The following is a 14692-nucleotide window of genomic DNA, read 5'->3' as shown; positions in this document are numbered from 1 at the left end:
CCCTGTAAAGAGAGGCACATGATTTTTATCAGATTTACAAAAGGTTTTTGACCTAAAATAGTAAGAGCTACTGACGTAGAGCAGAGGTTAGCACACCAGGGCCCACCAGGCAAATCCAGACCCACCCCCTGCTTCTGTGCCTAGTTTGCAAGTAAGAATGGTTTTTACATGTTTGAATGGTTGGGAAGAAAAATCAAAAGAATATTATTTCATGACATGTGAAAATTACATGAACTTCAAATCTGAGTGTTTCATCGGCAGGCAGCCGCACTCACCTGGTTACATGAGGTTTTTGTGCTGCAAACAGAGAGTTGAGTTGTTGTGACAGAAAACATGTGGCCCCAAAAGCTTAAAATATTTACTCTCTGGCCCTTTACAGAGCAAGTTTTCTGACCCCTGGTCTAGAAAATTCACTTCACAAGTTTCATTTTCTATCTTGAGTTTCATTCTTCATTCCCTTTGTCTTTCTTCCCTACCCCCAGTAAGATTAACTTGCCTTCCCATTTTCTCAGTTAACGCCTCTGCCCTGTGTACAACGCAGAAGAGTAAGGCTAGACGAGGCACCCTTGCTCCTGTACGTGCAGAGAAGCATTCACACCCTCAACCCGCAGCCTGACAGTCTGACATACATGCTTTACGTCTGGTGAGCGCAGTGAAGAAGGAGAGGTTTTCCAGGAAAGCATCATGGACAGGGGATATTTGAGTAGGACTTAAGGAAGTGAGAGCATGGCAGTCGTTTCAGACTGCAGGCCAGGCTGAACAAAGGTGGGCAGCTGGGAAACCTCACGCTTGTTCATGGAGCACCAGCCATGCAGACTCAATGGTGGACAGCAAGAGGAAGGACGGAAACAGAGCGGAGTCCCCGATTACAGGAATGTAATGCTTTGCTGCGGGTGAAGGGGTTTGGTCTTCTCTTAGGACCTGCACCTGTGGTGAGGACGGCCTGCAGGCTCAGGTACCCTGGGGGCCTTAAAGCAGTGATAAAAGGTGGGTAGTGAAGTTTTGAAGGATTTGAAATGCTTTACCCTGCACTGGATCCATCAAATATTTGTCATTTGATTTAGCATCTGTGAAAGGAGTGGTCTGTGATTTCTGAAGCAGGACACAGCTATTGAGGCCAGAAAGAACAGGCTGGGGTTTGTGCCTGTGTGCAGCATTCCAGAGAATTTTAGTGGGAGTTTGTTTTGTGCCAGGTGTTCTAAGAGGCCCTGGGGGATAACCAGTGAGCAAGATAGCCGCAGCCCTGCCAGGGAGAGCTGGCAGTCAAGCCAGGAGAGCAAAGGGACCAGAGGAGCTGGTGGCACAGCCCAAGCAGGAAATGGCAAGGTTGTGTCTGGGGGCATTTGGCATGACAAGAGGGAAATGGCCATAGGGCCAAACAGGAAGGAGGGGGAAGAAACGATGATGCCTTTGTAATCCTGACAACAGGGAGCAAGGCTTTGATCAAACAACAATTCCACTGGAATCTTGACAAAAGGGAGCAAGGCTTTGATCAGACACTGGAGACAAAATCCGGGGCGGGGGGAGCAAATAAAATAAAATATACTATCCAGAGCTAATATTTAGGGGAGACTAGCAGAAAAGTGAATTATCAATTCCATGTGTTTTGCTGTAAATCAAAATGGAGTTCCAAAAATTTGTAAAGATACGTGTTGGAAGAGGACGCACTCTAGGGTAATTTCTTTTTGCATAAATTTATGTTAAAAAAGAAACACCAAAAGGTACCCTAATTTCTTTACATGGCTCATGTTTTGACTCTTGAGAAAAGTTGTTTATAATGTAACTGCTTGATATGCAAAGTTGGTAAAGATGTGAGTCAATTTTTTTCCCATTTCAAAATGAAGTTGAGACAAGGATCAGCTGTAGTTTCACCCCAAAAGGAAGAGTTTTTGTGAGAAGCATTTCAAATTACCAGAAAATACTTGAATCTCAACAGTGTCCCTGGCCTCACTGTAATGCTCCTTAAAGACAGCAGAAAAGAGATGGGAAAATGTCACCCCAGACCCCCTGGCACCGGCCAAAGGCAGTGAAGTTAAGGACTTAAAAAATCCTGAGCCACGCGGTGTGCCTTATGTGTGCTCACCACTGTATGTTAGCTGCTGCTTTTCCTGTTAGATATATTTTAATTTCCATTCAAAATTAAATTACACTTTAAGCTTTAAGGAAAGGATAAACATTATAGCATTAAATGGTTTCCGCAACCATTTGAAATTATATTGCCATTAAGATTGATTTCATTGAGTAAAATGTCTATTTGGGCCAAGTTCTGGACATAATTATTCTCCCTCCTTCCTTCCTTCCTTCCTTTCTTCCTTCCTTCCTTCCAGGGATCACTACTTGTGTGATGTGACGTGGGTAAACGAAGAAAGGATTTCTTTGCAGTGGCTCCGGAGGATTCAGAACTACTCAGTCCTGGCGATCTGTGACTACGATAAGCCCACTGGCAGATGGGCTTCCCACGTGGTAAGGTCGCATGGGCATGTGCTGCTTCTAACGCTGCATGTGATCCGAGGGCTGGGTGAAAACAGGGACACAACTAACTGGGAATCAGAAAATGAAGTTTGAGCTTCTGTTCTTTCTGACTCTATGCCTGACCCTGCAGCAGTGGGTACGTCTTGACTGGCTTGAAGATCATCAGCTATCTGGTGGTATTTTATTTCACCTTCGCTCACTGGTCAGGGACCCTGTCTGGTTGTGGATACTATCACCTGGGATTGGGGGTGGGGAGGGTGGGGCGGTGGCAGTGATGGGAAATCCAGAAGATATAATTTGATGGCAAATTTCAAGAAGTCCAAGAGGGCCAGGGACCACAAGGCCAATGCAGTGTGTTTCAACAGAGAAAACACAGTGTGTGAGGAACAATTGGCTGAGTATATAGGAAACAAAACAAATATCAAGCAGCCACAAATTATTACCATACCAGAGGAACTCTCTTTAAGCAGTAAACAACTTCAGAATGTAAGGAGATAGCTACCCAGCGGAGAGGGTGGCCACATGAAGGTAAAGGCAGGTACTACTCCATCCTTGAGGTGGCGGAGGGGTTCCAGCCAAGAGACCACAAGATCCAGCCAAGCTGGTGGGTCTGAATTAAAGCCCTGGTGGGAGCCAGCAGCCCCAGGAAGGGTAGAGCCTGGGGAAGGTTTACTAGTACGTGTCAAGGATACCTGCACAAGCCCTTCCTGGTCATAGGCTCCGCGTCTACACACCTCCTCTCCCTGCTCCCATCCTGGTTGGCCACAGAGCAGATTCTCATATCAGAAAGCCTGGACACCTGTACCTTGATTCACTCACTCATTTATTTATGCAGCAAACATTTAATACCTGTTACATTGCAAGCTTTGAGCATAGCTCTGGATATTAAAAAAAAAAAAAATGAATTAGCATGCTTGTCCCCAAAATGAAATCAATAGAAGTAGTTACCATTTCTTTAAAGCTCACAGTAGCCAGACATTGTAGAGACTGAGGCTCAGTCAGGTAAAGGAGCTTGCTTAGGTCACATGAGAGCAAGAATCCAAATAAAAAAACCCAAGCTCTTTACTTCCTTCCTAATAAACCCTCCTAATATCAGGATATTGTGCCCTAGAAAGATATAAGCAAGGTAAGAGGGAACTCAAGGTATAAGAAGGTGAATTCAAGTGGGGGTGGGCACAGTGGGATGAGAGAGGCCTGCAGCAGTCTCAGAGAAGGTGCTAGATGCTGGGCAGATAAAGCACAAGGACCCCAGGAGCGGAGGCTGTGCAGAGGCATCCAGTGTGAACACTTCCAGCATGCAGGGTCTCGGGGCACAGAGGACTGGGGCTGGGCAGAGGCCCTATGGTAAGAACCGGGGTTAGAGATAGGCTAAGGCTCAGGTGCCATTGTGAGTGAGGTGTTGGGACTCATATTGGAAGAATGGGGGGCTATTTCAAGGTTTTGAATCAGAGAGGCTCATAAGGAAATAGAACTCTGTGTTGTCAGATGAGGTCAGCTGGGGTGTGAGCTGGGCAGAGAGCAGAATGGAAGGAGAGAAGAGCAGCAGGGGCTCCAACCAGGTGATCAGGACAGTGGACCAAGTGAAACATGAGGGGGATGTGAATGTAGGCAGTGTAGTGGCGAAGGGCAGCAGGAGCCAAAGACCCGGCTGATGGGATCAGCGCTGCTGCGGGAAGAGCAGGCGTCTAGAATGGTCCCCAGATCTCTGGCTTGGGTGAATGGCGCCACTGGCCTGGAGGAGAATGAAGGAGTACGAACAAGCTGGGGGAGATGGAGGAAAGATAAGAACATCGTGTTCAGTTCTGTACGTGTTGAATTAAACATGCTGGCAGAGCTTCCAGGGCCCAGGACAGGGCTCTGTGCAAAAGAAGTACTTGATCATTATAAATGTAATTCTATACAAATTACTAACATAAATATAAATGTATAAATGGAGATAGTTTTTCATTGTTTCAAGTATGATTTTGTTTATCTTACCACAAATTGCAGCTAAAGAATGCAATTCATGCCTTACTTCTCTTTGAAACACCACCTTTGTATTTTCCCACCCCCAGAGACAGCAACACATCGAAAGCAGTACCACTGGCTGGGTTGGAAGAGTAAGTGTTTAAGAGCTATGGGATTCCTTATAATATGGATCAGATACTCAGAGCTATTTAATATACAGATATATCCCCATATTACTTATTATTAATAGAGATATTAGTTGACTTTTTACTCAAAATATTTAAATGCTTCCTGTAGAGCTATCTTTTTGTAGAGAATATATGACATGCTCATTTGGAAAGAATAAAAGGAAAGTGAAAAATCAAAAGAAGGTCAAACAAAACCAAAGACACTCTAGGCCAACTGTAACTCCTGGAAAGTTATAAAGCCACAGTTGCTGAAAGGCAGCCAAGATGCCAGGTGTGCTACTTGACCCTATATTTGAAGTTCTGTGCTTCAGAGGCAAAAAACACAGTTTCTAGCCAAAGCCTGCACTAATGCATAAGGAAATATGATGATATTCAGCAGAAAATCAGCGGCACACACACCGCACCGCTATGCACCTCTCTTTGGAGGAAAACATACTCATGTGGGTTTGCACTTTACTAGACCCCAGATGCATAGCTTCATCCAAAAAAGCAGTGACCCTCAGGGACTTCTTAAGCTTGCACTCCCACTGCTCTGTACCTTGGGCAGAATCACCACCTTACACGTGGCTGCAAGACGGTGGAATGAAGCAAGTCAATGAATGAACTCCAGCCATCATGGCATCTCATGGGAAAGATGAGGAATGAATCCCACCTAATTCTTATGATCATTTCTATTAAGCCCTCTTTAAGAGAAAAACAAAGTGACACAGAGAAATGTAAAGATTTCACATCTCTTGGGGCCTAGAGGTGAGGCCCCTTGGTCCAGAAACAGCACCCCTCCAGCTGGACTTGGAGCTCGGATCGCACTCACACGTCCTTTTCCTTCAGGCATTCATTGGGCAGAAGGAAGAGGTTTGCCAACATGAAAAGTGGTTTCCTCCATGGCAAGAGACACGCTACACTTCCTCACGACTCTTTGAAAAAAAAATATGTTTTTTCCTCTCTGTATTTAACCAGACAGATGCCACTTTTCACACATTTCTACTAGGCACAACTCCATCCAGGGGAAACAGGGAAATGTATTAAAAAGATAAGGCTGTGAACACAGGTCTAGAGAGGGGAATGTGTTTCAGAGCTCTGTAATGAGAACACCAAGTGTACTGCACGCCTCAGCTTGCTCCATAAATGAATTCGCTTTGAATCACTAAATAGAAGTAAGTACTTTTCTTCCTTCCCAAAATGGGAGCTGATGAGAGAGGAAACATCGAGGGTGAAGTGAACCAACAATTTTAAAAGACCATCTCCTACCTTCTCTCAAATGCAGTAGGGAAATTGAAGTCGTAAAGCAACATATTCCTTTCAGGCTGGGATAGCTACTCTTCTGCTTAAACTAATTATGTTCTGAGAATGATCTTTTATCGAACTGTAAAAAATGGAAATTTTGTTCTATATTTCCATACAACTTTTTTTTAAACTGTTGATCCTATTTAGCAAAATGAAAAGGCTTATAATAAAAATGATATATGAAGGTTCCCATACGAAATATAAAACAGACATTCCTTATAATAACTAGTCCAGAAATGGTTAAAGACTTTCTGAGTCTGACTTTGAAAAGAAGTATGTGTAAAAAACAAGTGGGAAAAAAAAAAATCCCTCAAATTGCAGACCATCTCCAGCCTGAAACAGTCAAAAGTAATACTGTGCTTCAAGAAAGCACTTCTGTGACATTGAGGAAACTTACTTCTGGAAACTGAAGGCTCGTGTTAATTTTTGCACACTTTCAGCCAGAAGTCATAGCTTTATCCTCCACAGAGAGAAGAGACCCAATGACAATAACCACCACTGTGTGTTGTGTGTCCTCTTTACATTTGTTCTATCATTTACTCGGCACACAAAATTCCCTAGGACTTAGATCTTTTTGTCTGCATTCTCCAGAAGGGGACTTTTCTTTTGAGACACTCAGGTTTCCTTTGGCAAGTAAATGAAGCATGGGTTTTGAGCATAGGTGTTAGTAGGACTTTTTTAAAACTAAAGTTGGTACTGAGATGAGACTCACATGCTCTAATGTGATCTTTCTGTTTTCTATTATTTTCAAGTTTAAGCCTTCGGAACCTCATTTTACCTCTGATGGCAATAGCTTCTACAAGATCATCAGCAATAAAGAGGGCTACAAACACATTTGCCATTTTCAAGTAGACAGGGAAGTGAGTACTCTTACAAACTTTATTTCAGGTTGATTTCCTTTTCATGAAAATAACTTGGAATAGAAATCATTTGACAAGGTTGATCAATGTATACAAATAATCAGACTAATTGAAATTTCCTGGTGGTGGTGTCTGGAGTAAGGTGGGTGGGGTGGAGAGACCCAAGAAGAAGACCAGAGATTATCTGAATTCTTGATACAAATGACTGAATCCTCTGCTTAACTTTGATCAGAGTCTAATAAGCCTCTTTGTAAAAAATCCCATCAGAATTGCACATTTATTACAAAAGGAGTCTGGGAAGTCATCGGGATAGAAGCTCTTACCAGTGACGACCTGTGAGTATTCTGCGAATCGACAGGATGTGAACACACTCGTCATAATCATGCCCTCTTTGGCCAGAAATAGGGAAAAAATCTCCTACAAACAAAAAACAGTCTATTTGGAGTGCGTTCAGTACTTTTTGCTTTTTAACATACGGAAGCCTTAATGATTTTCACATATGCTTCGCAGATTTGATTCCACGCCACCGAGCAGCTCTACCTCTTGCTCTTACCTGCTTTGCATTAGAAGAGCTGAAGCCTCTTTTTCTTTAACATCTTGGAACACTGAACTGATGTTCAGGGGCATTTGGTTAAATTTCAGCTGGCAGTGAATTTTTGGAAGGCTTGGAGAGGCTATTTCATCCATCCACATCTTGGCCTCACTCTTTGGAACATGGAAGGCGTTGTGGAGGCTGTCAACCTCCACACCTGACTTGGGAAAGGGAGGGCTATTTTTCATTAGAATCTTAGTTTCTAATGTTTGTTGGTTTCACATGGGAGGAATTTTGCCACTGCCCAGAGCAGTTTGAGGGGTCCTCTTTAGAAGTGGTTCTGCTGCTCTTCGGAAGATGGCACTACTCCTGACACTTAGTAGTTTGTGTTATGATAAGAGAAAATAAGGAAAACAGCATAGATAAACAAGGTCTCAACTGCAGGCTACTTGTCCAGTCATATTCTTCCAGAAGACTTCTTCTGAGATTTTACTTGTAACTTTAATTAAGGGAGCAATCCCTGCATTTAGATAGTTCAGTCTATTAAAAAAAAAAGACTCTTCTATTTAGAGATGTTGGGGGAAATGCCTTCTTAGGGAAGAGGGCACAGGAGAGTAAGATAAAGGAAGGGCATGCACTAATGGTTGGTGTTGAGTTAAATGGAGTGTATTTGACTTACTGAAAAATGTGACTAATATATATTTCATTTGCTTTCTTCCCAGATACTACATTAGTAATGAATATAAAGGAATGCCAGGAGGAAGAAATCTTTATAAGTAAGAGCTCTATCAAGTTGTTGACCTGAGTTTTTTAGTGGATGAATTATTTCTGGGTTGTGGGGTTTTTTCCTGCCTTGTCCTAAATGAAATTGCTATGAGTCCTTTTATTCCTTTATAAATCAATCCTCCATGTGTCAGGAAAAGAGAATGACTTTATTAGATGTTTTATTTCCAAACAAGGGGACATTTGAGGCTATAATGAATTAATTCATATATTTTTTCACCCTTCAAAAAAGTTTTTGAGCATTGTTTTGGCAATCTGATATCTTTTAAACCAGAATACGGCATTATTCAATTCCTTTCGTTCATTTACTCTCTCATCAAGCACTTAATTTCCACCATTGATTTTACAGAATCCAACTTAATGACCACACAAAAGTGACGTGCCTTAGTTGTGAGCTGAATACAGAAAGGTGTCAGTACTATTCTGTATCATTTAGTAAAGAGGCGAAGTACTATCAGCTGAGATGTTCAGGTAAGTGTGAACTGCCTGCGAAAGGAGAGCAGAGGCAGCTACTCACACCGGCTCTCTGAGGTAGCTTCCTCTGTCTCTGCAGCCTGCATACCCTCCCTCCCATCTCATTCACCAGCTGATGTATCCTGCTCTCTCTGAACCACCTTCTTTCCATTTTCTGGCTCTGTCTTCCCATCCCTCTCTGCATCCGGTTTGGGAAACATTCTTTTCTGCCCTGCCCAGTTCACACCTTTTGAATCTGCAGAGTTCTTGAAATCAAATAAGACCCCTTCACTCACATGCAAGTGGTGAGTTCACCTCCTTTCCTCCCCTTTCTAATCAACACACTTGCATGGCTTGCTTTAGACTGAAAACACACACAAATGCACACACACAGAGCTTATGTATAACAGGCACGTCATCCCCATATACACATGTATTATGGATTTTTTTAATCATTATTTTATGCACTTGCTACTTTAACTGAGAAGATGTCTGGGGTGGCGCCTGCCACTCAAACTGCTCACTGCCCCATCTTCTGTTGCTATAGTTATTACCGTGACCTTCATTGCAAACGAGGAAACCTGGGCAAGGAGTGGTGCCATGATTTCCACAGGTCACACGGCTAATAAGAGGCACAACAGAATTCAAATCCACACCTCTGCCTCCCAAGCCCTCCACTAATCACTATGCTAGATTACTTCTCAAAATGAGAAAAAGATTCTGAATATTCTGGAAAGAACTGCCCATTGCCAAATAACCCAGTTGTCTGAATCTTTCTTTACTAGCATACTTTCTTAGCTATTATTAATTTTTTCTTCATGGCTTTTTACTGTGACTGTTTTTAGTCACCATTTCTTGTTCATGTGTTTTATACGAGGCGCTGGGCTAAATGTTTCTATCCGTGATCTTGTTTGATCCTTAAGAAAACCACGTATGATCCTCATTATATATGTGAAGTGACTGAAGCATAGATATGTTGTAAATCACACAGCAGGTAAACCAGGGTTCAACCCCAGGGCTGGATAATGCCTTCACTGTGGTTCTGATCAAGTGTGACCATTAATATTATCCAAATTTATCAAAATTAAATAGCTCACGAAAAGCTTTTCGGTGCATTACCTTCCTCTCTGCAACGACCACAGTTGGGATAAATAGTGAGGATATGTGCGTGTGAAAAAAACACTTTTGCTTGCCAGGAAGGAATCGCTTATCCAAGTCAGGCTCTGTGCAAATGTGCCCCGTCTCCGGGACTCCGCCGCGAGGTAGGGGGGCGGCCGCGGAGGGTGACCGCCCCGCCCGCGGCTGCGAGCTCCGCCCCGGGAGGCGGGGCCTGAGCGCGGGTACCGCCTTCGCGGACCAGCGGCAGCGAAGCCTAGCAGCTCCCCTGGGGTCCCCGCAGCTTAGTTAGCAGATGAGGAAATGGGCCAGGGGTGATAATGTGCCAACGCACCCAGCAGGTCCAGAGGTTCATTTTCTGTTTCATTCTGCCGCACCCTGTGACTTTCTAGTAATACTTCTTACAGCCAAATTGCACTTACTTTTAAGGAAAATGAGAAACAGCTAACACTTATTAAGCCCCTTATCTACTATGACATTTATTATATCAAAGCTAAATGGTATCAAAATTATGTCAAAGTTAAATGGTAATACGCGATTTTGAAAAATAGGCTTTTTTTTTCCTCATCTGAAACATGTTTTTCCCTGATTGTGTTAACAGGCCCTGGTCTGCCCCTCTACACTCTGCATAGCAGCAGCAATGATAAAGGTATTTTCTCTATTTCACCCTTCATTTGCTTCTTAGGAAAGTGTGTGTGAATAGGACCAACATGTACCTAGCGCTGTAGGATTTTCTTTGACTTTGGAGTCACTGACTTAACAATGAGCTGGGACACAAAGCTTATAACCTGAAGTACATACAGTGCCCAGTGAATTGTTCATTTGTACCTCGTTGTTCTGCACAATCCAAATTCCTCACATTGTAACGAATGACTGCTGTCCCACATATTTGTTTAGAACTCAGAGTCCTGGAAGACAATTCAGCTTTGGATAAAATGCTGCAGGATGTCCAGATGCCCTCAAAAAAACTGGACTTCATTATTTGGAATGGCATAAGTAAGTTAAGTTTCTCTGGGAACAGGACTTTGCATAAAAACACCAATAAAAATATAAATATGATAACTTGGTCTCAAAATATACATTTTCTATTATATATTAACTCTCATTTAAGGTTATTTTTAGATGATGTACCCTGTCACAGAACTGCTGGTTTTACATCCTTTTCTTTAGAAAATATAGTACCATTCTATGTAAAATTTACTCTGTTAAGGGAAAAGCATTTGGTTAAAAAGCACTATTGCAAAAATCAGTTTCATCCCATTAGTTACTCCATTCTACTGTTAAGTATTACTTGTGTGTAAAACTTACTGGTATTTTAATACATTTAACATTTAACCCAAAGAGACAAAAAAAAATACCTGAGATGGTTGTATTAAGAAAATTAAGTTGGCTATAAAATGTTGAAACTTAAGTCTCCAGAGAGAAATCTTGACGTTTTCCTAACCTAGTCCCCCCCCTCCGCAGACCCCTATACTTCTGCCCCCCACACCCTACTGTGATTATCCTAGTCCTGGCCTGATCATGGACTGTGCTCAGGGAGTGCTAAGAACAAGGGGTTTCTTTGAGTAGGAAATCTTGTGTTTGTTCATTTTTATTTGTTTGCTTGCTTTTTCCAAAGGGCTAACAACTCATAGGGGAAGGGGAACTCCATCGTGGTTGATCTATTTATTTATTTTTTAACATAGGATAATGATAGAAAAGATTCAACTCATCTAATTTAATGGCAGGAAAAGCACAGGGAAGCGTGGAGTACCTCAGAACAGCTTAGAGCAGCTCTGCTCAAACTGAGTGTGCGCAGGAGTCACCGGGGACCTTGCTCATGCGCATGTTCTGACCCAGAGAGCCCGGGTGGGCCAGGAATCTGCTCCTTCGTGTTGTCAGTGCTGCTGGCCTTTGCATCAGGAGTGACCAGCAAGGGCTTAGGGTTCTGGAGAGCTGACTGGACCGCCTCGTACAAAAGGCATTGAATAGTGGCATGTGACATTCTAGTTCAGTTGGTAAACAGTGAGAAGCCCCTGAAAGTTTTGGGGTCAAGGAAGCTACATGATTGGATGGATATCCTGATATGGAGTGAAAGATGGAGGGTCTGGTTGGGAACTCAAGAGTCCTGGAAGACAATTCAGCTTTGGATAAAATGCTGCAGGATGTCCAGATACCCTCAAAAAAATGGACTTCATTATTTGGAATGGCATAAGGAAGTTAAGTGTCTCTGGGAACAGGACTTTGGTAAAAAAACACCAATAAAAATATAAATATTTTTATATTTTTGAATTTCCTTGAAGATGTTTAGGATTTTTAGTGGGCCCCAACTCTATTTTAAAATTCTGATTTAATAACAGAATTTTATTATATACCCTTCAAACTCCAGGAACGGAGGGCTTGTGGGAGCAGAGGGAATGGGCCTGGTAATTAGAAAGACACCCCCCCCCCATAGAAAAGACTGTGCACCTTCAAAAAGGTGGAACTGAAACACTTCTAAACAACTTGTGCATATTCGAACAAAGAACAGATCAAAAGATCAAGTGGTGGGTTTGGCCTATTTACTAAAAACATGATCAATATCAGTTTGACATTTTATTGAAATTAATAGAGACTTACAATTTTTGTTCTTATAAAATATAAGTTATCAGAAAGCATAAAATAATTGGCAATTTACAAGTTGAAAAGAAATCTACCTATATAAAGATTTTACTGCTAAACCATTTTCTTCAAAATAATTGTGACAAAAAGAAAGATTAATATAAAGAAGAAACAGCACTAGAGATAAGGATTTTTTTCTGTACAGGTTAAACTTACTGAAACTGGATATAATCTTATTAAAATATAGAACAACCGCCCCCTGCTCTTTTTTTTTTTTAATTTATTAGTCTAACTGATCCTGAATTTGAGGGCAAAGGAAACCAGTTCATTATTGAGGGACAAATTCTATTAAAGTGATGTTAAATCAAGCACAGAGAATTAAACAGATCTTGGAGGATCAGACAGAATGTACACAACAGTTTGCTCCATGTAAACCTGATTTCCTTCTGTGAAATGCAGAGCTGAAAATGGGAACTCGGCTTTGCGGTCTGGGATGGCAATAAGAATTACAAAAATGTTATTAAATCAGAATTTTAAAATAGAGTTGGGGCCCACTAAAAATCCTAAACATCTTCAAGGAAATTCAAGAAGAGGAAAACATTTTGGAGAAAAACTTCAAACATAAGCCATAAACAAACTAGATATAGATCAGGAGCTGGAGAACGGAATCATAGAAACAAGACATTAGCAATTCTAAGATGTCCTTTTATTTTTCAAGGCACCAGTATATTTAATAGATACATTAAAAACAACTTTATTGCTCTAACTAGTATTTTAACCTGAAAGAGAATGTATTTATAATCTTAAAAACGTGCTGAAACCAAGCAGTTCATTTTCTTGTTCTGTTCTAATTTAACAAATTGTAAGTGCTAGATATGACTTCTCACTGACACAGATAAGAAACCACCATCATGCACTAAGAATCGTTCTTAATCACTAATTGATCTTTCTGTTTGTTTAGAACTTTGGTATCAGATGATCTTGCCTCCCCATTTTGATAAACTCAAGAAATATCCTCTACTAATAGATGTGTAAGTATTCAAGAGAAGAGAACAATTTATCAAATCTCATGTATCATCGTACATTTTTTTGCCCATCGCAGCTTACTGAAAAATCAAACTGAATGCATCCTTTCTCTCATCCTGAATCACTGGGAAGCAGTTTTAACTATATCTATCTTCCACTTCCACTTAGGGTCACAAATCCAAATCTATGTTTTTAGCCATCTTTCTAAGATAGGCAGGCACTCCTCCTGGGTCATGGCATATGGATTTTGTTTTTAGTTGTTTCCCTGAACTACAAGAAAGTTCCCAAGGAGTTCTCAAGTCCCCATTTCATGGACATTTTAAGAACCAAGAGATGGACATGAAGAGTTCTCACAATTTCCTTACCCTCCAACTTGCCCAACGTCTCCCATTGGTGGCCTCTGATTCATTACGACATCCGGTGTCTCTTCCTCTAGTTCCTGAAATATCACTGCCTGGTATTTTCCATTCCCCTTTTTGGTCAAGAGAAGATGTGATAGGAAATTATTCATTATAATCCAAGCTTATTCAAGTCTTAGAGAAAGTTCTGGAATCACAGCTCTTTGAGCAGTAAATGTGAATTAGTGCAAATTCTGAAGATGGCATCTTTGTAAAATATTTTTAATAACTATTAGAAATATATTTTTACTTTAATCCTTCTAAAATTGCCCTCACCTCACACATAGTGCCACAATGTCACTCATCCTGTCCTAGCTTGCCCCATTTCCTTTATTAAAAGCAAAACAAACCAGTGTGCTAGGTGCCTGCTGCATGCCAGATAATTTGCCTTATTTCATTCACACGGAAACCAAAGTGGAGAGTTCTGTTGGGCCCTTTATATAGAGAAAAGAAAACTGAAACTCAGAGACATCAGTTTTCTGTTGTAACTAGAACAAAGAAAGAAAAGGAGGGGTATAGATATTAGCATCAGATACATATCAGAAATATGAACAGTTTCATATAAACAAAAGCTCAAGGACAGAGACGACTATTTAAATTTGCAGATGTACTATTTGATTCTCATTGAGCCTGACTTTGACTATAGTGACATTAAGTTGCTTTAGGCTTTAGCCCCAACACTGAAAAAGGATCCTTTAAAGAAAGAATCTTCTTTGATTCCCCAGTAAGTAATGGTTAGACCTCCCCTTCATTAGGAAACCTAAAGAAACATGGTAAATGTAGTGCCCATTTCTTTTCAGTTATTTTCCTCTTCCCATTCTTAAATGCCTAACTCATTATTTTCTATTTTTAAAAATATTGTCGTTTGATCTTAGGAGGTTAAGTGACTTATGATATAACTAATACTAAAGGAAGCTATTACTCTACCAAATTGAATGCCATTGAAAGGACCAGGGTATTTCATGTGTTGGTAAAAAAAATGTTGACTTATCCAAAATATGCATGAATGCATTCTTCTTTTTAAAGTTAGAATGTTACAATACTTACTTTAAA

The 14692-nt window shown here is 41.1% G+C and overlaps 1 protein-coding gene across 2 annotated transcripts in view; it reads left to right on the top strand.

Annotated features, from left to right (window-relative positions):
* DPP4 (dipeptidyl peptidase 4) overlaps positions 1–14692 on the top strand; it is a 71501-nt gene that overhangs the window by 36514 nt on the left and 20295 nt on the right. For both annotated transcript variants that reach the window (XM_017664383.3, XM_017664375.3), the window contains exons 11-19: positions 2328–2463; positions 4527–4571; positions 6644–6751; positions 7019–7086; positions 8006–8059; positions 8416–8537; positions 10237–10284; positions 10533–10631; positions 13177–13246. In XM_017664383.3, coding sequence (XP_017519872.2) covers positions 2328–2463; positions 4527–4571; positions 6644–6751; positions 7019–7086; positions 8006–8059; positions 8416–8537; positions 10237–10284; positions 10533–10631; positions 13177–13246 — 750 coding nt within the window. The remainder of the gene's footprint in view (positions 1–2327; positions 2464–4526; positions 4572–6643; positions 6752–7018; positions 7087–8005; positions 8060–8415; positions 8538–10236; positions 10285–10532; positions 10632–13176; positions 13247–14692) is intronic.

Source organism: Manis javanica, chromosome 7, assembly GCF_040802235.1.
Source record: "Manis javanica isolate MJ-LG chromosome 7, MJ_LKY, whole genome shotgun sequence".
In the NCBI taxonomy this organism is placed as follows: Eukaryota; Metazoa; Chordata; class Mammalia; order Pholidota; family Manidae; genus Manis; species Manis javanica.
This window is presented reverse-complemented; position numbering and strand designations above follow the sequence as displayed.